General features: G+C 30.6%; 1 protein-coding gene across 5 annotated transcripts; it reads right to left on the bottom strand.

Annotated features, from left to right (window-relative positions):
* Positions 1-4,917: 4,917 nt before the first annotated feature.
* LOC143249649 (putative peptidyl-tRNA hydrolase 2) lies at positions 4,918-26,985 on the bottom strand. Of its 5 annotated transcripts, none has more exons than XM_076499901.1 (7): positions 26,833-26,985; positions 15,806-15,963; positions 15,121-15,210; positions 12,768-12,970; positions 12,199-12,313; positions 11,436-11,495; positions 4,918-8,448 (listed from the first exon to the last, which is right to left on the bottom strand). In XM_076499901.1, the coding sequence occupies exons 1-7, from the start codon at positions 26,882-26,884 to the stop codon at positions 8,413-8,415; spliced, it is 714 nt and encodes a 237-aa protein (XP_076356016.1). In that variant the 5' UTR covers positions 26,885-26,985; the 3' UTR covers positions 4,918-8,412. The 5 variants fall into 5 exon arrangements, with proteins under 5 accessions (XP_076356016.1, XP_076356012.1, XP_076356014.1 ...); XM_076499897.1 differs by having other exon boundaries at positions 26,773-26,930; XM_076499899.1 differs by having other exon boundaries at positions 4,918-5,954; positions 26,773-26,928.

Raw genomic sequence — 26,985 nt, 5'->3', positions numbered from 1 at the left:
AAAAGTCATCTATCCTTGTTCGATTTGTCATTCATTTGGTTTCATTATTAGATGGATTTTATTTGCTTCTACATCCTGTATCCAGTTGTACTAATGCTAGCAAGCTCATTTAAAATGTCTCTACAGTGTTTGAACATCTTTAAACAAAATAATGACTTTTAAGACGTTACCTTCATTTCATTTTTATTACTGCTCACTACATACTGAGTACATATTTTAATGCACACAAAACCACTTAAATTAATCAACTGTAACTCAAACATAAAATGAAAATGAGAAAATTACAGTAACAAATTTTTAGAACTAGTGTGGAATGAAAAAAATTAAGTGAATAGATAATTTATATAATTTGATCTCTTACGATACTAACTGCAAAGTATGTTTGTCGGCATAGTGAAAACTTGTTGTGTGCAATGATCTAAGATTACACTAAGTTACCCATGAAATACCTGCATCTAGTTGTCCATACTATTGACGTGATAGACTAGAGGAAAGGCAGAGCTAACACCAACTATTGTGTTGCTCTTCGTCAATAGTGGGATTGACCATAATATTACAATGCTTCCATGGCTGAAAGAGCGAGCATCTTCTACAACGGGATTCTAGCTTGCAACCCACAGACTGTAACAACAGTTTTTCTGAATTTCTGTACCTTGACGTTAAATAATTATTTCTTCATGCTCAACAGCTGGTGCAGCTGCCAAGGGATATAAAATCAATACATGATAGAAGCATCAGTTAAGAAAAGATGAGTTTATAAATATGTTTTTCATTTTGGAACGGAAAGTCATAAAACATTATACATCTAAAGGTAAAACCCTCTGCAGATGAAAAGGCGGAGAATCTTAAAATTAAGGAACCACTTATATGATGCTTATTTCTTAACCAGTGTTTATAAGCTTGGCATAAGAATGTAGCTGTTGTGTTGTCGGGTTTTTTTTAACAGTAAGATATGTAAGCTGACTTAATTTGCATATTGCTGTGACTAGGCTCAATATCAAGGTAAGGCAACACAGACAGCTGCCTAGAGTACCACATGCAATGTAAGCAGAAGTAGAACCTGAATATTTATCAGTTAAACCACAGTCAACTCTGATTGTTTTCTGTTAGTTGTCCATCAGTTACAGAAGCCTTATAATGGATGCTCTTTATTTAGCTAATTTAATATATTTCACTACAGTGCCATCCATTATGTTTTTTTAGCCAGTTTGAGGAGGTATTTGCTTCCCTCAAGGGATGTATTCCTAAGATCTTCAAAAGTAGCCATCAGTGTTTGGATATCTTTAAAAAAAAGATACTTGAATATGAGGAATTTGTTCATGGTGTCTACTACAACCTTTTCATCGCTCACTGACTACTCAAACTCACCTATTATATGTTATGGGTAAGGCAGCATTTTTATTTTAAAGAAGAACAAGGTTCTCTGCGAGACCCACTTCTTCCCCTCTTAAGATGATGGGCATACTAGAGTGTTCACGAGGTTTGTCAAGAGCAATGAGGCTGACAAGTAACAACAAAGTTGCACTTCTGAAGTTCATTAAATGTAATAAGGCACGTATCCCTAGGTTTCTAAAAATGACATACTTAATAAAGACTATTTTACGCAATGTAATTATACAAAACTGTTGTATGTCATCACATTCAGACGTACCCCGATGGGATAGCGTAAAGCCTTCTGATTTACAGCACTAAAATCAGAGGTTCGAGTAAGACATATTACTTATGAAAAAGTGTTTTTTGAATGTTGTAAGTTGTAGACTATAACTCAGTTTTGAGAAACGATAAAGAAAGATTTTTTTCAATCGTAAATAACAAAAAACAATAATGAAAGCATCTTAGTGCTTTCAGCTTTGCCTTTAATTTATGATTCATACTTTAACATATACACTCACGACGTGCACGATTTTGAACATTAAAAAATTAAAATACATTTTTTTTAAGTAGCTTGTAGAAATAGCTTGACGTTAAGATTTTTTTCTCTACTTCTTGATACAATTTCTATGTTTTACCTTTAAGCGTTACATCCTTACCAATGTCTTACACATACCAACATGCGACATACCCAATGTAAATTTCTTTTCGCCATTAACGTAACTCGAGTAACAAGAAACCTAATATTTAATCAATAATTGAAAAAAAGATTCATACTTTGTAGTTTCAGTTTATATTGTTTAACACAGCACCATTTTATGTTAAAGATTACATGGCCATTACCGGCAATACAATGGCCACTAAACATCAATTAAATTTTTTTCCAAAATGTCCCCCACAGTTGGCTAAGGAGCTTATAAAGCTAAAGATTAAGTTTCAATAACTGCACTGGGCAGAGCAAAAATAATCCATTGGGTAGCTTTGTGCTTACCAACAAACAAATGACTTCCTATTGGGGAATTATACTGGTAAGTAAAAAGTTGTACTTATTTTCTCGGAAAATATTTTAAAAAGCCAATTTTCCTTAAACTTGAACTGAAGTTTCAATACGTTATTGTGGAACGTCCTATTTTTATTTCTTCTCTTTAGTTTCCAGTTTGGAATACATGTTTCTTTTAAATTTTGCACATAACTACAAGAGGACTATCTGCGCTAGCCATCCCCAATTCAGCAGTGAAAGACTAGAGAGAAGACAATTAGTCATCACCACGCACAGCCAACTTCGTTACCAAAAAATAGTGAGATTGAGCAATACATTATAATGCCCCCACGGCTGAAAGAGGAGAGCATGTTGGGTCGGACTGGGATTCGAAGTTGCGACCCTCAGACTGCGAGTCAACCGCCCTAACCACCTGACAAACAAAACAGACTACTACTACATAAAAGAACAATAATATCCCATTTGTTTAGTTTCTACAGTAAAAAAAAAAAGGTTACTAAATACAATATTCTACTTGCTCTCTCTCGTTTCTTCTGTTTATGTATTTTTTTCATAATTATAATTACCAAACGCACTTGTCAAATATGACGTATTTTGTGAAGTGCGATTCCTTATCAGTTTTTCAAAAATAATAATCAAATTTGGAAGAAAAATTAACAAAAACCAATCATTCAACATATTTTCTTTCATTTACTTCAGCTTCATAAATTTAAATTTCAAAATTATCTATTTCCAAATATTTATATAACCTATAAGATGAAAACCTAATATTTAAAATAATTATATCTTTAAAATGCTTTAATTTCTTTTACTTAATCTAAGAGAAAATAATTTCACCAAAAGTAATTAAGAATTGTAAGTACACTTCTTACGATCTTATACCCAATTTTAGTACTAAGTCAACTGCTCAAGTCTTCCTTCTGCACAGATTACAGCCCCTGCATCATTTCTAGTTGCACCAACCATCTTCACCACATCTCTCCACCATATTCTCTATCTTCCCTTATCTCTTCAATCCTCCACTTAAATATCCAATGCTTTTTTTAATGCAAATCTTTACCAAATGTCCACCCCCTCCCTAATCTGGCATTTCTTGCTTTTACTTATCTTAAATACCATGTCATCACTCATTATTGTTTCTCTCCAGACATTCCCTGTATCCATTGTAACATCCTCATCTCCATTCTATATAAAATACCCCCTTCTTTCTTTTTATAGCCCAATTTCTACTCCATAAAGCAGAACTAATCTATCTTCTGTTTTGTAAATTTTGCTCTTAAGCTGCCAATCCCAAAGTTTTCTCTCCATTTATTCCACACATTTCTTACTCTTTCCTTAACTTCTGCTTCACAACCTCTTTGCTAATATTAAATTTGTTTGTTTTGAATTTCGCACAAAGCTATTTGAGACTTATCTGCACTAGCCATCCCTAATTTAGCAGTGTAAGACTAGAGGGAAGGCAACTAGTCATCACCACCAACTGCCAACTCTGAAGCTACTCTTTTACCAACAAATAGTAGGATTGACTGTCACATTATAATGTCCCTATGGCTAAAAAGGGCGAGCATGTTTGGTGGAACCAGGATTCAAACCTGCAAACTCAGATTACGAGTCGAACACCTTAACCCACCTGTTCATGCCGGGCCCAGTTGTTTTAGAAACTAGATACCTTGACTGTTTTACATCAAAGCTGCTGCTGCTGTCTTTTATCTCTCCTCCCTCTGCTGTCTAGCATTACTCCTCCCATTTTCCTATTGTTTACCTTCAAACAACCTTTTTCCTACCATGTCCTGCATTCCTTTAATATCCATTAATACTTGCAGTCTAACTAGTCATTATTAAAAAAAAAAGTCAAGCAACAATTGCTCCATGCTGCACACTGATCTATATTTAATTAAAATCAACAATCTCATATTGTTTGGAAAGAAAGAAGAGAAAGAAAAATAAATTAGGTATGCAGACTGTGGTTTTACAACACACTGCATCCCATCCAAATTTCTTAAATACAGCTTACAATCTTCAGTGTGCCTCTGGTAAAATTTTGTTCTCCTAACACACTGTCTTCAAGAAACAATACATTTATTTAGTGTCTTACTTAAATATACCTCCTACACCTAAAGTCAATTACTTTGTGCTTTATATGTTAAAGAACTAAGATCTGGCAATATTTCTGGAAAATCATATTATACTGTGAATATTATCTAGTGAACTTTAAGCATCTTTAATTTTTCATACTGAAACTATACATTTCAAATTTTCACTCCTGTATTTGTGTATGCACACACACATACATACATACGAGTCATAAAAAAAAATTCACAGCTTTAATACATGTAAATCAGAAATTAATTTACTTCAGATGTGGTGGCTACAAAGAAAACCCAATTTAAATCAATTATATTTTAAAATGTCTTTGATCTATGAGAATACAATTTGTCAAGACACACATTACGAACTGTAAGCACTGTCTCTATACATACATGTATGTATGTATACACACACACACATACATTCTTTTATAACTCTGAGTCAAGAAACAGATAAAATGACCATGTTTTTAAAAATTTATTAAGCACATTCTAGTTCTGTATTTACAATATTTTCCAGCTCACAAATTTATGCGATAAAGAAACAGCAGCAAGAAACAGTTAATTAAAAACAGTAATAAAAACTATTTTCATATCTTGTTTTGTTATCATAAACACTAATACCAAGAGCAGATACTCTAAAATACTACCGATTCTTAACCTCTCACATTTAGTGCTGCTAGATCATACTAACCTCAAGGTAAGAAACAAGTCTCTTATACCTTTAACTTAATGGATGTCTTTTATATATGTAAAAGCAGCTCATTTGGGTTGAGAAAATATTTTACTCAGAGGAGCGAACGTTTCGACCTTCTTCGGTCATCGTCATTGTAGAATATTATGCAAAAATCTCTAAGAAACAGATAAACTACACTTTATGGAAAGAGAGTATTGCAAATAGCTCAAACAAAATATAAATATGGATTGATTTTATTCTGCTAAAACCCTTAATTTATTATCTATGAGAAACGATGACCAAAGAAGGTCGAAACGTTGTTCGCTCCTGTGCGTAAAATATTTTCTCAACCCAAACAAGACATTTTTACATAAATATTTTTCTCTACAAGTGGGTTTTCACATTATGGATGTCTTTTGTTTACTCTAATGTATTTACTTTGTACATTACTAAAGTCAGCTATGTAATATAAGATCACTAAGATTGAAGCCACTGTTGCTTATTGTCATATTTTTTGGTGAGCAAAATGTCTTCCTTCAGAATTACAGTAAAGACTTGTAGAAAACATAAACATTAAAATCCCAGAAAATGTTTAAATGACTGTCAGGTAAAAGTGAAGAATTTTGTTAGACATACTAAAAATTCTTAAGGAAAAAAAATGATCAATTTCATAATTATTTAACTAAAGGTCACTGCTTAAAAATTGCCTGTTGTCATGAAAATGTAAATTTCAGTGAAAAAAATATGGAAAGACATAACCTTTTTTTTTGTCACTCATGCTGCAGTAGACTAGTTCAACAGAGTTCACAGCTTATAGGTTCTGTTTGAAAGACCAAGGCAAATAAAAAAAGCCTCATAATTAATTAGTAATGAAGAATATCATGCAAAATTCTCTAAGAAACAAATAAACTACACTTTATAGAAAGATAGTATTGCAAATAGCTCAAACAAAATATAAATATGGATTGATTTTATTCTGCTAAAACCCTTAATTTTATTATCTATGAGAAACAGCATTTAATTTTCCACTGATAAATCATACACACGTACTCACACGTACACATTTTCCTGGCTTAAACACATTTGGGAAAATACCGAGAAAAACATTATAGATAATAAAATTAACATACATTATCATTATCTACTCAAAATAAAACTATCCAAACAGACTCACAACATGCACGTTAAAGTTGTTTCACATATACCCAGAATTTCTATTGAAAAACAAAGTTTAAAACATCTTTTATATAATATCATATGTGATACTGGGTTTCGAAAAACTAACACATCATAGCTCAATTACTACTGGAAATAAGATATTCCAGTAATGACTTAAAACATCACTGAAATAGAAAAGGATTAACCATAACATAAATTTGTTAAATGTATTCTAATAAAGTTTACCTTCAATCACTGTTAATCTTTTTCTCCCTTCAATGATTTTATGAAAAGCTGTTTCATTAAATAAAACTTTATATAATATGAAATATTACAAGAATTTATGTTTACAACAAAAAGCACAACTCCATAGCAATTACAACACAAAACTATCTTTCAAACCTTAGTATTCACTAACTATTCAAGGTCCTTGAATAAAAAATATAATTACTGTTTTTTTTCAGAATATATGCGCATTTATGAAGTTTTTAGATAAACTTTACATCACATAAAGCAACTTTAGATTTTAGAAGTACTAGCTAAACTTGACACAGAAAGCCATGTATAGACTGCTTGAAAGGCTTTCTGTTGAAATCTGACAAATTGTATTAACGGTCTCAGGTACCACACAGAGGCCCCGAGCTTTGAAAATGACAATAATTTTGATACACTTAGACTTTATACATTACTAAGCACCTGTCTATTAATAATGAAATGTAGTTCAGAAGATAGATTATCTGCATTTTGTTTTAGGGAGTCTTGAAAATTACAGTTGTTTTAGTACTAAGAACAAAAATAAGCTTAATAATATTTGGTAAAACTAAAAACACCGTCAAATTATTAATTGTGCTTTTCTGCTGCATTCTCATTAAATGAGTCATTTTCATAGTTAAATACTTGACAAATTTAAAATGATTTAACTTTCAACAGGTGGAATTTGTTTTATATATATTCATTTGCGATTTCTCTAAATGCATGTAAATGATAGATATATGTGAAATCCCAACTGGCCATAACTTTTATATTGTTATAAAATTACAAACAAACATGTCAGCATTTTAATACAATGACAATATTACCACATGGTAATATTGTTTAAATAAAAAGACAAATATTTACTTAGTTTTGACTACAATTAGTTAACATACACCTTATCAAATTAAGTTCAACAATGTTACAAATTCTTTTTTAACTGGAGTTTTTAGCATTTCAACATGAAAATCTTTTTTTGGAGAAGAAATGTTACAAAAGTTATGGTTAAAATTTCTTCAGTGTATATAACATAGCTAGTTCAGGTGACAGGTCTTGAAGCATGCCTGATGATGCTATGGGCTAACTAAAGGTGACCGATATTTTAATGATGTAATTTAGATTACAAACGTTCAGATTCTACAAAGACTATTGTGTTCCTAAATAAAGAACATGAAAATTTTCAAAATGATTTTACTCTGTTTAACAGTTGTGAAAGAGTTAAGTGGTTGGTTGTTTCTAAGCACAAAGCTACACAATTAACCATTTATGCTCTATCCACCAAGTGATAGTAAACATTGAATTTTAACACTTTGTTTTAAAACTTACAGCTGACACATCAGGGGGCTCACAAAAGAGTGCCACTAATTTGCTTTTTTAAAACAGTATCTTTTAGCAATACTGATTACACCAATATCATAATAATGAAAGCATAGTTAATTATACAGAACTGTAAGGAAACCTTATATTTGTATGTTACAACAATCACACAGCTTTCACTTAGACCATATTACAAATGGAAAGTTGCATCCATAGCAGGACATTATCAAAATTAACAATATTTAATTTGAATCAAGTCATTTTTACAACTTAAAAAAATATTATCTTCCGTGACTCACTCATAATTCCTCGCCCTACAATCATTTCCTTTACTCACACACAAACTCTGAACAATAAGAAAAACCTTGTGGTTTTTCATATCCATTATTGACAAATCCAATTACTATAATTATATTTGGTATATGCTATTCTTTGTATATACAAGGATATAATTTGAGAAATATCATGAATAAAAAGATTTGCTTTCTTTAAAATAAAATGATAAATAAAAAAACCAAAGCATTCGGAGAGTCATTGTCTTTGATACTTTTTTATGCCCTCTGATTTTCATGGCATAACTCTTGTTGCTGAAATAAACAAGAGCACTGAATACTACAGTGGTTTTAACAGAGTAAAAAATGGTAAACATGTCTGTCTCAGATAAGTACTTAAAATGACTAAACAATCAACTGGAAGTATTAGGATGGCAAGTTAGTTATACTTCAATACTGGAACTCATATGATATTACTAACATGAGACCTTATAAAAGTAAACAATACCATAATGTGAACCGTACTATATCTGCTATATCTAATACCAAAGAGGCCTTTTGGTAGAATACAGTGGCTCTAACAAGAATGTGCCTGAAATAACAATACTGCTATTTTCAAGAAGGGGAGACTTGTTATAGGAAGAACCTAAGGTATAGTCTTGCACTGTTGACATAATTTTCCAATCTTTTGAGTGGTTATATTAGTTGTTCCTCAAAATAAGAGATTATATTTATCCCATTACATAAAAAATGCACACAAAAATGAATATGGAAGAGTTTATTGGTAGCTTAGACGTTATACACCTTACAAAAAAAAAATGCATTACAGAATGCTCTTTAAGGCTGAATAGTCTTTTTAAACATTATTAAAATTACCAATAGTTTTTAAAAATAACATTTATTGTTAACAAGTCTATAGTATACTAAAACATTTAATTTGAAAGTTTAATTTGTATACTCTAGTTTATTGCTAGTAGCAGTAGTAGTATTTCTTCCAAAAAAAAAAAAAAAGGAAGTTTTTAACAAGATGATTTCTCTTCTAGATTTCATTTTCACCAATAATACTATTATTTTCTTATTGTGATTTATTTTTTACAAAGAGTTACATTCCCTTATTCTGACTTACTTTTCACAAATGTGACAGGTAAAATAGGTGGTTACATACTTTACTATAGTTACACTAATAACTATATAATAATTTTTCTTCTGAAAATCAATTTCTAATGAATTCTTGTAACAATATTCATATTACACATTACTTTGTTTCTTGTTTTCTGACATTTACTGTACATTTGTTTTGGTACATTGCTAATACTCTGGTCCCACAAAGCTAACAGCATTCTTTTTCTGAAAGAATATCTATGCCTTCTGTACTTCTTTAAAAATGCTCATAGACCATAGACACTTAAGAACAGTAATAATTATTCAGTATAAAGTAGCTATGCTTAAGTAAATAAAAGTACTAAATACCCATTTACAGTGAAATAGAATAGTTTTATTTTGTGTCAGATTCCATATTAACCCCGAAACTTGTATTTAAATGGTGAAAGTTTCAAAACAGTTAAAAAAGTATTTGCCCACATTATTCCTGTTGATATTTCAAAGCAACAGAAAACATACATTAACCTAAAACAAACACATACCTACATCAATTTCAATGTTTACACCAATAAACAACATTCTTGTACATACACTGTAAAAAATAAATAAGTGATTAGCATTAAGTATCAACAAAAAACAATTTAAAGAGTGCACCCAAAAGTTTCCTTACGAACATGGAATCACAACAGTTATTACAAATTAGAAACAAAACTAAAGAGAAGTATATGTTTTACAATGTGTCAAACTGTTTTGGTGTAACCATTAAAAAAAATACTTCCAGTTGTTAAACAAGTTTTTAAAAGATTACTCTGAAGTAGTTTTATTCAATAATGCTTCAATTTTAAATGCCCTAAAGATGTACATACATTGCAGACAGTGAGAACTGTTACTTGCAGTATCAGATTAACACATAGGCCACCTAGGCTCAGGGCTAGAAGTCCCACAGGCCACCCAAGTAAAAGAAATTATAGTTTGTATGATTTTCTATTCTTATCATTATTCCCAACTATTACCTGGGCCCCAGGACACACTGAATACTAATCCAGTTCTGGATGCACAATGCAGTCAACATTTACGATGGAGTTTACCTTCAGAAAAAAAAGAAAAGAGACTTGTGATAGCTACAAGTAATGGGTAGGGCTAAAGCCATAACCAAAGTAGAGCAGCCTTACTGGTCCACTAGTTACAGTGCTCAGTAGGGCTACAACAATGTCAACAGTAATGTTAAAGAATATTCATGTGCCAATAAGGCTACCAACAACTTTTAATTTTTAATTCAATCTTTCTAACATTTTTGGCAAATACCTCAGAATATTTGATAAAACATTTCAGGTTATTCATGAGAATATTTAAAATACTGGGCTAGGTTATGGTAGTAAAAATCTATGGTACTTACAAAGGGTCAGAAAACAGAATAGCTGTTTATTATGAGTAAGCTATAGTTCTTTGCTATGAAGAGAATATTAAATCATTCAACATGATTATGAAAGTTTCCTGTTGAAACTTCAGCACAGAAAGCAAAATATCATCTACCCCAAAACTTCAAACAAATACAGTCATTGCAATTTATTCTGCCAAATATTTCTCAAAAGAAAATAATAGTTGTAAAGATTTATGGAAAATAACACCATGTTTTATGATATAAGAAGACATACATACTACAAAAAACAAACCATTCTAACAATACCTCATTCAAGCAAATTATTTGTCTAATTTTTTAAAAAGTAAATTCATCTTCAAAAAATGTTTTTTTCAATTTAATTAATTATTCTCTAGCCTTGGGACAAAAGCCAACAATGCCACATAAATTGTACATGTGCATTTCATAATATACATTATAACATACTTATGGCAAAATAGAGTATTTTTAGGCTAAAACAGAATTAAAAATTAATTTGATATTTACACTCATAAAAGTAATGGATGACCAAATAACTTAAGAACAGCACTGTAACCAATAGAACAAACTGCAATTTTAATGCGGCAATCAATAGAAATTATATAACCCGACAATAGTATTATACCATGTAACACAACTGTTTAAGAACACAAAATATAGTAATAGAACAGAAATATAAATATTGTACAAAATATGGCAGGCACCATATATATCAATTGAACCAATCACAATCATATCCCTTTCTTGTACAAGGATAATATTCTTAGCATATGATTTACAGTAGCCTTAATGACCCAGTTACCTGGTCTACAAGGTCAACTCTTCCCATAATGCTCAGAACTGTTGTTGAACCCTCAGGAATCTAGGGAAGAAAAACAATACTTTGCTGCTAATATTAGACCAGTGCATATAATGTACAATAAATTTTAATACTGCAGAAAAATATAATAAATATTCTCTACAACAGAATAACATTTTCTACAACTGTTTCAAACAAGATTTGTACACTTTTAGACCTTTAAGTGCCTATATTCTAGCTTCCAGAACACTTAAAATATTATCACCAAATTGCTTATCACCAGAAACTGAAACAATCTCTGTTCTCAAACCTCATTAAGTTGCATAAGTTAAGGCAGTATTGTGAAACTGAGGTAATCCTGGAAGGAACTTCTTTCTTACTTCACCACCATGAGTGAAAAAGCTTTATTATTATTTTTAATCCAATAGAATGATTGTTTGGGTTTAAAGTCTATATATATCAACGATTCACTGATCTGGTGTTAACCTGACATTAAACAGAAACAAAGAGTAGCAAACAAGCCAAACTTTTCTTTTTTGAAAAAGGTATTATTGTCTTAATTATGTTTTTTATTTGACTAATTTTCATGTTATTTTAAATGCAATTAATACTTTAATTATGCAGTACTTCTCTTCCCTCTAATTACAAAATAACAAACAATTAACACATCTCAATTATACCTAATGGGCATGTCTGACAGAATAATAACTAGTAAAACATATCACTCACAGTTATGTCAACTGACAAGAATGAAAAAAAAAATTACTTGTGTTTTTCCTGCATCTTGTACCAGGTATGTTGGTAAGCCAAGAGAAAGAGCTCTCCTTTCTAATTCAATTAAATCTTCAGTTGTTTCTGCTCCCAACACAATCTTTGTTTCACTTCATATTTAAACAAAGAAAGGAAACTTCTGTAACAATTACTATTAGAAAATCAAAACTTGAAAAACTAGTAGCCACAATTTTAACTTTATTTAAACCATCTTTTCTGTTGTTGTTTATAAGTATAAACAATACTTAACCACACAAGACCATAAACAGCACAGTAATTTTTACAGTTAGTACTAACTTGTCTGAAAGAATATCACTCTATTTAAAGCGACATCTTTCTCTACTTAGGTTTATTAACTCTAAAAACAGATTTACTAGTGCATTTACCCCTTTCTTATTTTTGCTTCAAATTAACATATTATACTGTGAGTCCAGTACATCTTAAATATCTAGGCTTCAAAAACCATAACACAATCTTCCTGGTCATATATCTTAAATACTAAAAGTAACTTCAATCTCCATTACCTCTATCCACAAAGCATAAACCACCACCATTAATACATACCCAAACTCTTCCCACTGAAGTAACATATCTCCATACTTGTTTTCATCTTGAAGTAACAGTCTATGTAACCCAATTGCTGCATGAGCTGCTTGTGCAGCCGTCTTTCCTGTTCCCATTTCTAAACTTATGTTAACGACTAACACCATTTTGAACACATCTGCAACATCATCATCATCATCATCACTAAGATCATCTGCTTCTGCCTAAAAAGAACAATAGTTATTGCTCTTCTTCTCAGCATACTTCCTCTTTTCCATTCTGTTGTACATGTATATATTCAACCTTCTGAAAAACCTATCACACTGCAGCAAATTCTGCTCTCTCTCCTTAGAACTACTTGCCGTGTTAAGATTGTTTCACTAATATTTTGACCTTTGTTTTGATCACAAATTTAAATAAAATCCAGAGAGCAAATATTTGAATGAAATTTTATCATAGGTTTGATTTAATTTTATTAACTACTTTTCAAAACATACATTGACATTAACCCTTTCATGAAAGTCTCGTTCAATTTGTGGAAATCAAGATGATAATTTCACTAGTATAACAATACGTGGGGTAACTCTGACATTTCTTAATGAATTTATTCAAAAGATTTTGTTGAAAATTATAAGTATCTTGAACAAAAATGACTGTTTTATAATTAGGTGTTGGTTACTAAAGAAATGTTATTTTTTCCATTGTAGTTACTTGCATTAAAACTATTCAAGTGAAAGGTAATTTTAATTATAAGTATAAAAATGCTTTTCTTCATTTTATATATTTCATGTTTGCATAATCTCTAGGAACTCCTAAAGAATATCAAGTTATATGGTAAACATTTTATTTTTCATTTTCTTTACTATATCAGTAACTCTAGCTATTATTATCAATGTTCAAGGTAATAAAATAATTAAAATTAGGAAATAGGAAAATAATGCACATCTTTTAATTTTTTGTGGAATATTTTTAAAGCTATTCATTTTTGTTAAATTTGTAATTTTGTATCTTATCCTTTTCACACATGGTTACTTTTATTCTGTTTTATTTTCCTTTCTTGTCCTTTACCATAAGTCATATCAAAAGTTTATTAGAAGACTAGCACAAATCTTTGTTAGAATTTGTGTTTGGCAAGTAATACTGTAAAACTTAAGAATGAACCCAAAGTACAATGTATATTTAAAAAATGTTTAAACCTTTTAATTATGCACTTTGAAACATAACTAATATATAATTAACCAAAATATAATAGTAAGACCTAAATAAAATTTAAATCTGTCTCTAACTGTAACATACTTAGGTAACAAACAATTGTAAGTGCTACAGTTAATCAAGCAGTGAACAATATTAAAGTCAGTAACATGTAATCCACAACAACTGCTCATTAATTTCAGAATAACCATTTTAAGATTACAGTGTAAAATGATACATTTTTAATGAATATACACATGTATGTATGTATGTGTCTAGATGTAGAATATAAAAGCTCAAACAGTTTTTTTAAAGATGTAGGTGTAGTTTGAAAAAAGTTTATTACTTGTTTCAACTGTATTCATTAGGAGAACTTTGAAATTAATGAGTCAAAAGGTTATGTAAGCAACTTATTACCTGAATGTATCTTTACTCAACTACCATTATATTACTAAACACAGAAAGAACCAAAGTAGAGAATTTTCATATATTGTAACAATACATTTGAAGTATTTTTAAAGGTTTCTTTTCAAATAGAGGACTTAAAACTTGGATAAAATAAAACTTTGAATCATAACATACATAATATTAATTTCATTCACGTACATTAATAGCAAGGTGTTTAATTAAATTTTGAGTTAACACAGTGACTTGCACACAAAATTGTTTAAAGGGGCTCCTAATGCAAAAGTTAATGTATGTTTCTTATATTGATACTGATGTTTACAGATATACTGACTTACCCACTGATGCATATTACTTATACTGATGCTTACTGACATTCTGACACTGATGCCTATTGCATACAGTCACATTAATTATTATAGCTTATACTGATACTAATTCTTATTACTTTAGATCTGTGTTTATTACATAACATAACAAAATTTTAATTATTAAAATACGGTATAACTTAGAAAGGAATGAACATGTAATACCTAAATGACAAAGATCCTACAGTGTATGAAAATATACTACCATGATTTAACTTGTGCTCTGAATTAGATTTAATGAATTTACAAAATTTGTGGACACTTCTCACATGAAATGTTTACACAGTAAGGCAAGCATTATCATGTGTTGTAATATAATTAACTCAACAAGATACTAGAGATGATATAAAAAATCTATACTGTTAATTCAATCTGATTAGCTCATTTTTCAAAAGTATTAAATGTTTTACATCAAGAGGGGTTTCAAGGTCAGCATCTTGGTTTTCAAAAATCCAACCAGCAGCTAAGTCTGCAGATCTGTTTCCAGTGTAAAAGAGAGCCTACAAAGGCACAAATAATGGTAGTTAAAAATATTATTATACACAATCAACATTAAACATTACTACTTTATAAATGCACAGAACAACATGGTGAATTATAAAAATCAGTGGCAAAAATAAATCCAGAAATAACACAATGTCAATTTTTTGCCAAAAAAAGTACAGTTGTGCATGTAGAAATAATGTTCCATAAGGGGCCTTTTAATTGTAAAAAAAATATTTACATGTACATCAGCTTGTAAAATGTTTTATAATTACTTATTTTTCCACCATAAAAGAGCATTTTATTATTTTTTACAATTAAGCACAACTTATGAAAATAACTGTTAAGACAAAAATTATTAATAATTCAATAGTTATTTAATTTTTAATAATAGAAAGAGTACATTCATACACAAATTTACCAATTGGTATAATGTACAATCCACAAAAAATGTTTCAAACAAAAAGGAAGAATGTATCAATTTAAGTTAAAGTAACTAAAAATACATATACTAGATTTTTCAACATTATACATTGTCCATGTTTCTGTTTGCCAGATATCAATATAGTGAGCATGCTTGGGTCAGTTACTTGTATGAAAACATATCACTACCTTTTCTGCTGCATTTTTACTGACTCCCATGCCCATTAACATCTTCAAGTAATCTTCATTAGGTTGCCAGTTCCGGGTTCCTCCCACTCCACTTTTAGAGGGATTTTCTTCTCCATCTCCAGCTTCTCGACGTTCTGCCATTGTCTTACAAGAAAAATCTACATTACAAGATTAATGGGTAAGAACAAAAGGATAAAAATGCAGGGTTTTACATAAGAAAATTGTTTTTAAGTTCTATTACTGATGAATGAAAAGTTGTTTTTGCAACAATAAGGAATTTTTTTCAGAAAATATAGTTCTTGGATCTGACAAACATTTTGAAATACTTTTATGGGTTTGAGTAAAAAACGATGAAATTTCTAACAACTAGCTTTAAAAGGTTGCTAAAAATTTTAAAAATGCTTAATGACTGAAGAATTGCTAATGCTGTCCATAAAATAATAATAATAAGGAACGTAAATATAGTCAAGAATATAAGTTTATTAGTTACCATTGTTTTGTAAATGCAATACTGAAATATATTACCAGATATACAAAATATATAAAGGACACAACTATATAAAATTTTGTTTTAGCCTTAAAAGCAAAGATATTAATCACATAAAGGTTTGGAATTGTGTGTAACCATGAAGAAAGGATATTCTATTTCAAACATTCTACAGTTTCCAATTTCAGACAAACAGGTAATGAAATATTTAAATTTGTCTATTCTAATTGTGTATATAAAAACAAACCTGGCACTGGGGAAGTTGATTATTAAAATATGTAACTGTGAAAAACTGAAATGCATTAGAAAATACGATTAATTCTCTGAAAATAACTTTTTTTTTTTCACAAAAGTTTATGTAGAAGTCTAGGTACACATTAATACATTAAATACATTCCCTCTGACAAAGCTGTTTCAATGTTTCTTCTGCCTCTAGATATTGCTCAAACATTTTAACTCTCAGCATACCAGTCCATAATATATGACAAATTTTTGTGCTACTTTTGAACAGGTATATATCAGTCATATTGCACCACTTATATTGGTACAGCTAGCTCCCTCTTATGTTCACACATAATCCTCATTTCAAGAATTGGCAGGATCTGAAATGAATAACAAAAGCAGTGGGGAAGAACAAGTACTTAACTATATGAAATACACTTTCAGTGTAAGAAAATGTTAACTTTTTACACAGTCAGAATCCAACATTGAAATGGTGGAGTGCCAACAATGTAAGCACCTAACAGTGAAATCAAGCAGAAAACAACCACCAAGAAATAACTGGTGTACTCGGAGATGAAAGAGAAACACACGTGTGGGGAACTGTACTGTACTACTTCTGAAACACGTACGCTCTTCACCCTGCATGAAAAAAAATGAACCTGAAACAGGTAGAAAAACAGGATGCTCACAAACTGAATATGTTCCAATATGTGCAATCCATGGCAAAAAAACAGCAAAAGTTTGAAATGTCCATCACACAAACCAGACAAGAAAATGAACTGCTCTATGAAACAAAATCTAAAAGCAAACTCAAGGGACAGATTGCTGAAATATACTGATGGGAAAAACAATTAGCCTAAGCTAAGTATCTACCCAACCTTTACTGGACAGAAACACTTCTAGTACCCCTCCTAAGTTAAAAGTTAAAACAAAATTAGAGTAACATAAACATTGTGAGTAGTGCTTCTGTACCATGTGATTGTAGAATATACAAGACTGTTAAGTGTAGATGTTATTATTTTGAGAGTTAATAGTTAATGACAAGAAAAGAGAATTATTTAGAGTTTGAGATACAACTGTGATATCCATAGCATAAGGGATTTTTGTACATAGTTTAACCTGTTTGAAATATATTACTTTAAAACAAGTGGAGTTTGTGCTGTCCATTTATTGTCAAATCTATCACCAATAAGTCAGAGCCACGTACTGTAGAAAAATCCTCAATCCACTTACATATATATAAAATTCTAACAGTGATCAATATACTCCAGTTCCAACCTTAAGTAAGCAGTGTGTCACATGCCAAACAACCAAAATTACAAAGAGGAAGTTAGCATTAAGCTAAAACCAGACAAAGACTGTATCAAAGCTACAATAGAAGACCATGGCTAATAAAACCCAGTTGTAAATGGGTTTTTTAGAATGTTTACTTGTCAGCTGCATCTGCAAAAATAGCAAGAGCTGAGGCAAAAATGCTACTATAGATTATATAGACACTCTAACATTGTCATTACAGGATTACTTTGACCATAATATTGCAAACATTTCTGATGATAAGGCAAATTGGACTTTTTGTTCATGAAGAATACTTATTATATCTGAGAGTGTATTATATTCAGAAAATTACATTATGTAGTATTGCTGACAAATGTCTAAAATACTTAAAATAAAAATTGGCGTTATGCCACAAGTATTACCGAACATCTATTAATTTGAATAAAATAATGACATTAATCTAATTCCCTTCCAGGAATATTTTATAATTCAGAAGAAAAACTATCATACTGCCCAGAAGAGAATTTAAAAATGTTAAGAAATGCAAGTGGGATGTAGACATTTTGAAAGCTTTTGTGTAAAATGAAACCAGTGTTGTTAGAAAAAAAGATTTAAATATAATATTAATAAAACCTTGAAACATTTGGCCACTTAAATGCTTAACTGTGAAACTATAATTTTTGTTCTTCTGGCTCAATTTCATTGTTTTGAGGATAAAGTCCCAGAAACAAACGGCAGGAAGCAGAAGTTTAAAAATTAAAGTAACAAATACAGCTTGTGAAAATGAAGAACTTTAGTCTTTAAGGGTTTTATATCATTGTTAGCTACACTGTATAAATATAGAAAAAGCTTTACTACATTTTATGGCATATTTACCATTGTTGTTTTGGGAATAAAGAATATATGATAGGTATGATTAAGACAACAAACTGTTCATGTTTCTCTACTGTGATGTGTTGTCAAAGAGGGGGAGAGCAGAATTCTTGATAATGTACACATAAATGATATAACCTTACACATTAATTTATTAGGAAGAGTACAGCTGACTTTGTTGATTGCATTCAAAAGTTTATTGAACTAATGTTTTATGAAGTTATGTCAACAAGATTGAAATAAATTTGTAGAACATAATTCAAACTTTAATATTATATATGAGTAATTTAATTTAAAAGTAAATATTAAAAGATCACATCCAAATATGGATTTTAGTGAGTCGTATGGTATGTTGAATGCAGCACTGTTTAAAATTAAATGTTTATGATGTCAAAGTACAAAGTCTATAGCTTCTTACAAATTAGGAACTCAAATTAATAATATTAAGCTAAAATACAAAGTAAGAACCTCGCATCTTTTTTATTTTGCTGAGATATAGCTTATATATGTAAAAACGGCTCATTTGGGTTGAGAAACGTTTTTATGTAGAGGAACGAAAAAAATTTTCTCAACCCAAATGAGCCATTTTATGAAGATATGGCTTATGAACTGAAAATACACAGTGATCCCATTCACCTCTTTCCATTTTTAAAAATGGTGCCATACATATATGGCATGTGAATAACTAATTAACAGTTTAGAATGTCCATTACAGTGGTTTTCTCAGCCACTTTAATCTGTGAAAAGGCTACCAAGTTTTTTTGATGTAAGTTTTCAAGAAAGTAGGTTGTCTCTTTAGCTGGCTAAATGTTACAAATTTTTAAAAATCTTAATACATCTTAAGTTACTAAGCTTAATAAATTATAATGGAATTTCATGGTATCAGTATACTTATGATTTTTTTTAGTTATTCAACAGTACATATACAAAATCTTAAAAAAAAAATTAGATATCCTCTACATGCAAAGTTTTTAAAGGCTTAGCAACCCATATCCACCAGCAATTGAGTTCAAAGATTGCAGCAAGAAAAGATAATTGTTTGCTTTATTGCTTGATTTGTTGTTCTATATTTTAAGAAAAATAAGTTTGATAATTTATTTCTAACTAGTAATAATCTATGTACACATATATAGTATAATAATTGAAATGTGACTATATGCTACCAAATACCAGTCCATTAAACATAGCCAAGACAGGGAAGACTATAGGTCAGTTTTACATTACCAGATACATAACACAATTGCACATGTACCTTGTCAATGCAGGATATGTAATGTTAGCTAAGTATGACTGGAAAGGTCAATATAATAAAAAATATATATATATATATATATATGTAAATATATAGTATTACAAGACTTATGCTACTATGACTAACCACAGGCATTTTTGTGTTATAATATGTAGTCATTCTAGCATGAAAAAAGCATAATGTAAATTTATTTTCTACCTTTTTATGATTGTTGCAAGGCTGGTCAAGTGACAGACCCCACACAGAATACAGAAAATAACACAAATTATAAAGTATTACTAAAAAAAATGTTTGAAATGTATTTAGGAGGTTATAGAGGTTACCAAATATTATTCCACATTTTTGGGATGAAGAATAGTTGTTGTTTTTTTCACAAACAAATCTTCAGTAAAAATATCTCAAAAAATCTAATTTTTTCTGTGTACAAAATACTTGTATTCTTTACTAAACGTTTATCCATTTTTTTTAAAGATACGCATGCTGTATCAAAAGTTAGAGTAAAAATACTTAACGTGCAAATGTGTAGACGAACTCACGTATATTATACCAAGCCTACAGAAAATGGTTGAAGCGTCTTTTTATTTATCAAAACTTAATGTTTTTATTCAAATAAACAGCTTGATGTCCCTTGATTCCATATTTTTTCCCTAAAAATTTGACATTTTAATGTTATTGGCTAGTCTTGTCTTTCACTGGTTTATCAAATGACTTGCATTCTTTCAGTGTCCATTTTTAACTATTACTTTTAAAACAATTTTTTTAATAAATAAACATAACCCTAAATACCTTCTAAAGGTCAAGTTTTCATCTGGAAAATATCTTTTTTAAAACAATGAAGGCATTGTTTATTAAAAACTAACCTTTAAAATACTTTTGCAACTTACTTATAACAATAACAACTTCTTTAATAACAGATATCAAACAAGATTGTTATTTAAATTTACTTTTAGAAAAAGATTAGGTAATCAATTTTGCACTTACTGGAAACCTGCTAAAATTAAACAACCATTATATTCTTAACTGAACATTATAAAATTTAGATACATTTCTGTCTACAAAAATACTTATATATTGGGTTTCCTTATTTATGGTGAGAAATGACTTATCCACAACTATCATTTATGCATATTTAAGTACATAGTTGCATTTAGCTTTGGCTAATTAAACTTAGATCCTCAGAATATTTTACAGCGAATGAGAATGTATCAGAATTATTTTAAAAAATTAAAAACAATGAAAACTGTTTCAACTTTTCCATTAGTGTTTGACTTTAAAATCAGTAATGTTGGCATTTTGTTTTCTGCAAAAAAAAATGCAAGTCTTATTAACTATAAGCTAAGACATGGTTTATAATTAGTTGAGAAACAATGTCTTGTTAAATAATTAGAAATTTTAAATTTACTGATCTATTAAAATAGGTATGCAGATTTTAATTAACTGAAATAGTTGATATATATTTGCCATATTTACTTGTTCAATGTTTTTGAGATTCCTTTACACATTTGATCTTATCTGGATTGCTCATGTGGTATAAGTAAGAGATAATCACAAACTCTGAAGTTTACTTTTAGAAATTTGTTTTAAGACTTAGTTTTGGCAGATTACTATCCTCTTTGAACTTTTAATTAAACAATTCAAAAACCAAAAAAGTGTCAAAAGTTCATTCAGATAGTGAAATTGTAAAACACTGAAAGACTGACAAGGTAATTCCTAATTTTTTAAAATAAAGCAAAAGGTTACAAAAAATAATCCATAAAATTATTCTTAGTTGGACTTCTGTGGATGACAAGGTACTGAAACCTGTTATAATTATTTAGAAATCTGGCACATAACAAAGCACACTGAGAGTATTTTAAAAAGTTTTTTACTATACCAAGTTAATCTAAATGAAAATGTGAGTTAATTTGCAACTCAACTTTCAGAAAGACTGAGTTACACCACAAGAAGTTAATTAGTGCATCAATATTTTTTACGTGTGGAATAAGTGGAAAAATTACAAAATTGATAAACAAAATATGATTTAGTGACAGAAACCAAAGGGTATAAAGAAATAAGCACTTACCAACTGGGAGACAACGAGGAAAGGGAGGTCTCGAAAACCTGTTTCAGCACCTTTCTTTTCATAGTTTATATCTACAGTGTTGGCAACTTTCTGGACAGTGATATTTTTATCTATGCCAACAGAACCAAGACATCAGCAAGGACTAGAGCTATTGAGAACCTTTTTCTTAATCAGAATAACCTGAATAATTTTGTCAAGAGCATCAGAATGTGTTTTTCACATTCTGGCAATGAAAAAGGAAAGTGGTGCTCTTGGAGTAAAAGTAAATTTTAAAGGATGTAATGTCGGACAAAGAAGCATTGTGAAAAAGAAGACTTGAACATGATAACTGATGAAAGCTTAAACCTTCAACTTAATATCAGCCTTTACCAGAAAATATATTTCAGATAAATACTAACCTCTTTGCATTACAAAAAGCTATTATCTTGCATACACAGTTGTGTAAACTTCTGCATATGCCACCAGCCTTGAACAAATTTTTAACCCTTGGTGTATTAATACATATTGTACCAGCCTATGATGCAATCATCATCAGATTATATCCAATATGGTGGTGATACATCCTCCACATGCAGTAATCTCCAAGAGCAGTAGCACAGGAATATGTGCTCATTCATAACATGTTAAACTACATGCATCAGATGTGACATGAATAGGTGGAAAGTGGCTCAGAGGAAAAAAAATATGAGCTTCAGAAACACTACTCACCTTTCTACACCACAGAGAGATACATTCATACAATGAAGATGGTGAAGAGGCCACCAGAGATACACTACAAAGATCAGCTCCTTTCTAAAACAGCATCAACAGGGGAAAGTCTATAGAATATGACATCCACAAAGTGAGGATAATCTAGTAATCTAACAATGTTTAGGAACAAGGAACTCATTAGTCCATCTCAGCTGTCCCATCCCTTAAGCCAAACTACAACTATTAAATAAATTTAAAAAATTTAAAGCCAGCCCTTTTCATTCATACTGTATCAAGCTTTCTTTCAAACTCACTCAAATTTACTGCCTCTACAATCATCTGATGGTAATCCATTCTACAGGTCAGCCACCCTATTTGAAAAACAAAACTTGTCTTAGCTGAAGATGGCTTTTGCCATGCCTAAATTTATATTTGTATTCCCTAGTTCTATAATTCTGTGAAGGATTGCATCCATCTCAAGCAGAGGAGGTAGAGCAAAATACAGTCCTTACAACCTTTTGCTGGGTACTAACATGTCGCTAAGTAAGCAGAGTAACAGACTAATCACTCATCTATTTTGAGTGTGTACATCCATTTTGAATGTGTACTGTAGTTAAGGTTACGAGTCAGGCTATCCAGGTCAGAGAAATGTGAGATGACACAAACATTAGGTGCAAGAAGAAGTATCCCAGGCTTGTGTCTTGTGACAAACCCAAGATCCATCTGGCTAGACCTAGCCACTGGGAATAACCGAGTTCATAATTTAGCACAATGTTCTCTTTTACACTGCCATGTAACACCCTAGCCCTACTTTTCAAATGAAAAGGGCATCCACTTGCTCTCTTAAAGTTGGATTAAACCACCTAATGAAGAATTTTCTATAATAACATCCCAACTGGCTTGAACATGAGAAAGGTTTCTCCTGTACTCCACAGGGATTCACATAGGAAAAATAAAAATACAATAAAAATGTGTAGATTATTGTAATCAGAATTAACCAAGTGTAACTGGATCCCATAACATAAAAAAGTGCAATGTATTACAAAAACTAAAGACAGAAGGTGCGAGCCAAAAGTGAAGTTTGGCACGTATCTGGTGTTTTTGTTGCTTTTTAAACAAGTGTGGAACGACCAAAATGATAGGTACAGAATTGCTGAAGATGCTTTGTGGAAAACCTCATCCATCAAACAGGCACTGAATGGAGGGAGGGGCCTTATAGTTTCTGTACTGCCCAGCTTGATGTGAATTTGGGATAAGTATACACTGTAAAGCTACATCAGCCAATCAGTAGATTCCACTATCTCCATAATACAGAAAATATATACAGTTTGAATAAGTTTTGTAATTCCTGAAAAAAAGGAAAAACTTTATAAATCACCATCAGGTTCACTGTGAATAATGGCAACTGGAGATAGATAAAAGCCTTAACAAGTAAAGCCTCCCTGTGGTTGTGGAGCATTAACATTATAGTGTCATCAACATCACCACATGCAATATATCATACAAAGGACATTGATGACCTGTAAAATCTGGGATTGGATACCAAATGAGTGAAACCAAGGAGAGGTAGAAAGGCAGTGATGACTAGATGCCCAAGTGATCTAACTGAGATGTTTAAAACTACAGAACTTGAGAGTGTTGAGACATCATCATCTTCTGTATTTAATGATCAAAATTACTGCCCCAAAATCCATCTCATTTATTTACACAAATAATGAAAAGCCCTAAAACAGACCTTCAAAGAATCCACTATGCATATTTCCTTAGTCAAGAAACAAACAAAAAAAATAAATCATAATCACTCTTTGCTTTTTGCCACTAAATTAATTTTAAATGTACTTCTGACTTTTTTCCACCAATTCCCTAAGCATACAACTTATTAATCAATCCCTGGCTTACAACAGAAGTTAGACTGAGATGCCCTTACTTTTCAGGATCTGCCCCAAACCCTTTCTTTCTAAAAATCTGGGACTGCATTCCTAATATTGGAGTTATAAGGAATTTCCTAAATGTTTCTGAGAAACTTTTTCATGATTTTAAAATAAATATTATTCTCATTAGGTTTCTCAGGTGTTTTTAAAATAGCTGTTTCTTCAACATGAATAGAAATCAAGGAAAATTCTCCCCACCATCAAAGAAACTCATCAGATTATGAATTTATTCCTTAACTTCATAAAAAATGAAAAACATTGTTTAGCATCTTAACCATGTTCATTTCTATGGCACTATACTATTCCAAATTTTTTATGGAACCAATGTTATCCTTGGCTTCCTTTTGCCAGTTAATATAAGCACTAATTCTTCGAAGTCAAGAAGCTTTCAAATTTCCTCTTACATGATTCACTTTAATAACTTTTTAACCTCTCTTTTTTTTCTCCCTATAACCCTCTGTTTTTCTGATTATAAAAATAACTTTCATGCTTATTTATAAACTAAATATTTTTAACTTAATAAGATGTTTAATTTCTATGTCCATTTATTGAGGTAAATATTTTTGACTGTAATATATACCTTCTTGGCTGCTTTGGTATAAATAACCTAAACATCCCAAGTCTCAATAACATTCATTCCACTAAGATTACCAACTCAAGTTTTCTCCCATACAATGTACACAGTGGCCCGTAAGTCCCTACCCATCCATATGTTATTGTTATATTCAATTACACATGTATTATAAATTTGTTTGTTTGTTTTTTTTAGAAATATGGCCGATGTAAAACCATTTACACTTGAAGAGCATATTGTGACAAGTACATGGGTGCATGAGCACAAGAATACTGGTGACATCTTGGATACATAAGATATATGGATGGGTAAGGTCTTATGGGCCACCCTGTATTATCACCTTTGTAAGGCAACAACTAGTTTCAATAAAAAATTAATGGTGTGACACTCAGGCACATTTTTCACACCCTAAGTTAACACCTAAAGTTTTCAAAAGTTTAACATTTATTGAGTGAATTTAGCTTGTGATATAGAATATCAGTTAAGGGAACAACTAAATTACATATATGAAACAAAGTCACTCATTCAGTTCATCAAAACAAATGTACTTCTTACAAAGACAGCTGCAAGTTTTTTGGTGATGATCAAAACAGACAGTTGTCTTTTCTTTCAGCAAGCCATAAGATTTTTCCAAAATTATAAACTGCCTGTTGACTAAATCAAGAGTGGCCTAAAGTTAGGCATGTGATGTGCAACACAGATTCTACTTTAGAGAAAATATTACTTTAAATGGTTTACTTTAGATCAAAACTTAGAATCTTGCTTACAAACATCAAATTCCTTCAGATGAATATGAATGAACATCCTTCTTTTCCCCTCTAGCTAAAGAATTTTATAATTATGGATTAGGTTTGCTCTGAATGAAAATGACTGTGTACCAAAGTATGTCCCCTCTCTTTAATGTAATTCAAACTCGGTAAATAAAATTAAGGAAGTAAAAATATGGAAATGCTCTGTAAGTGTAGGATCCAAATGATCCTTTTGTTTTTGTGGAACTGTAGGCTACAACCAATTTTCCTACACTTAGAGTACCCCATAATAATAAAGATTTTCTACTGGTAGAATAATAAATCTGCCAAAACATAATCAAAACCATATCAATAATATGAACAGGCAATGTTATGTTTTTAAGAGTAAGCATACTAAACCTACTACTTGTAGTAAGAGTGTTATTGCAGTGGTTAACAGCCAATTAACAATGGACCAACACTAGGCTAAAAAGGAATTTCACTTTCCACCACCCAGCAAGACAATTAAAATTTCTTTAATAGCTACTGACTGAAGAAAAATGTTTTACAATGCACTAGAAAACTAAAAATACTTTTAAATGTTATAAATAATACTGTTCCAAATGGTGCATGAAAGTTTGGGTTCTAAACTAACTGGTTCTCAGTTGGGAAAAGGTTAAAAGCCACTTCAAATTGTAATAATACTAGAATTTAAAAGTTACTTGTTAAGTACTATTGGCTGTTAGTACTATTACTTTCTACCACTAATAGCAGTAGTAGTCAGAACTAGTCCTGGCTGAAATTGTGAAAGTTTGAATTCTTAAGCCTAATTTACCCAACATGAATTGTATAAATTCTGTTTTAAATACTTACAAAAATATATACACAATACCATGCAATAGTTTATATGATGAGAAGTATTAAAAATCTTACAAAAATTATATTCGTCAGTTTCTCTATAATCGGCCACAATACACACACTCATCTGAAACTGGAAGCAGCCATCTTCATCCTAACGCAACTTAACAAGAACCGGTCAAACCGTCAAATGAACCTCATTGTTGTTGTATTTTTTGTTTTTGTCAC

Source organism: Tachypleus tridentatus, chromosome 4 (assembly GCF_004210375.1).
Source record: "Tachypleus tridentatus isolate NWPU-2018 chromosome 4, ASM421037v1, whole genome shotgun sequence".
NCBI lineage: Eukaryota > Metazoa > Arthropoda > Merostomata > Xiphosura > Limulidae > Tachypleus > Tachypleus tridentatus.
The sequence above is the reverse complement of the archived record's forward strand: the minus strand, read 5'-3'. Positions and strand labels throughout refer to the sequence as shown.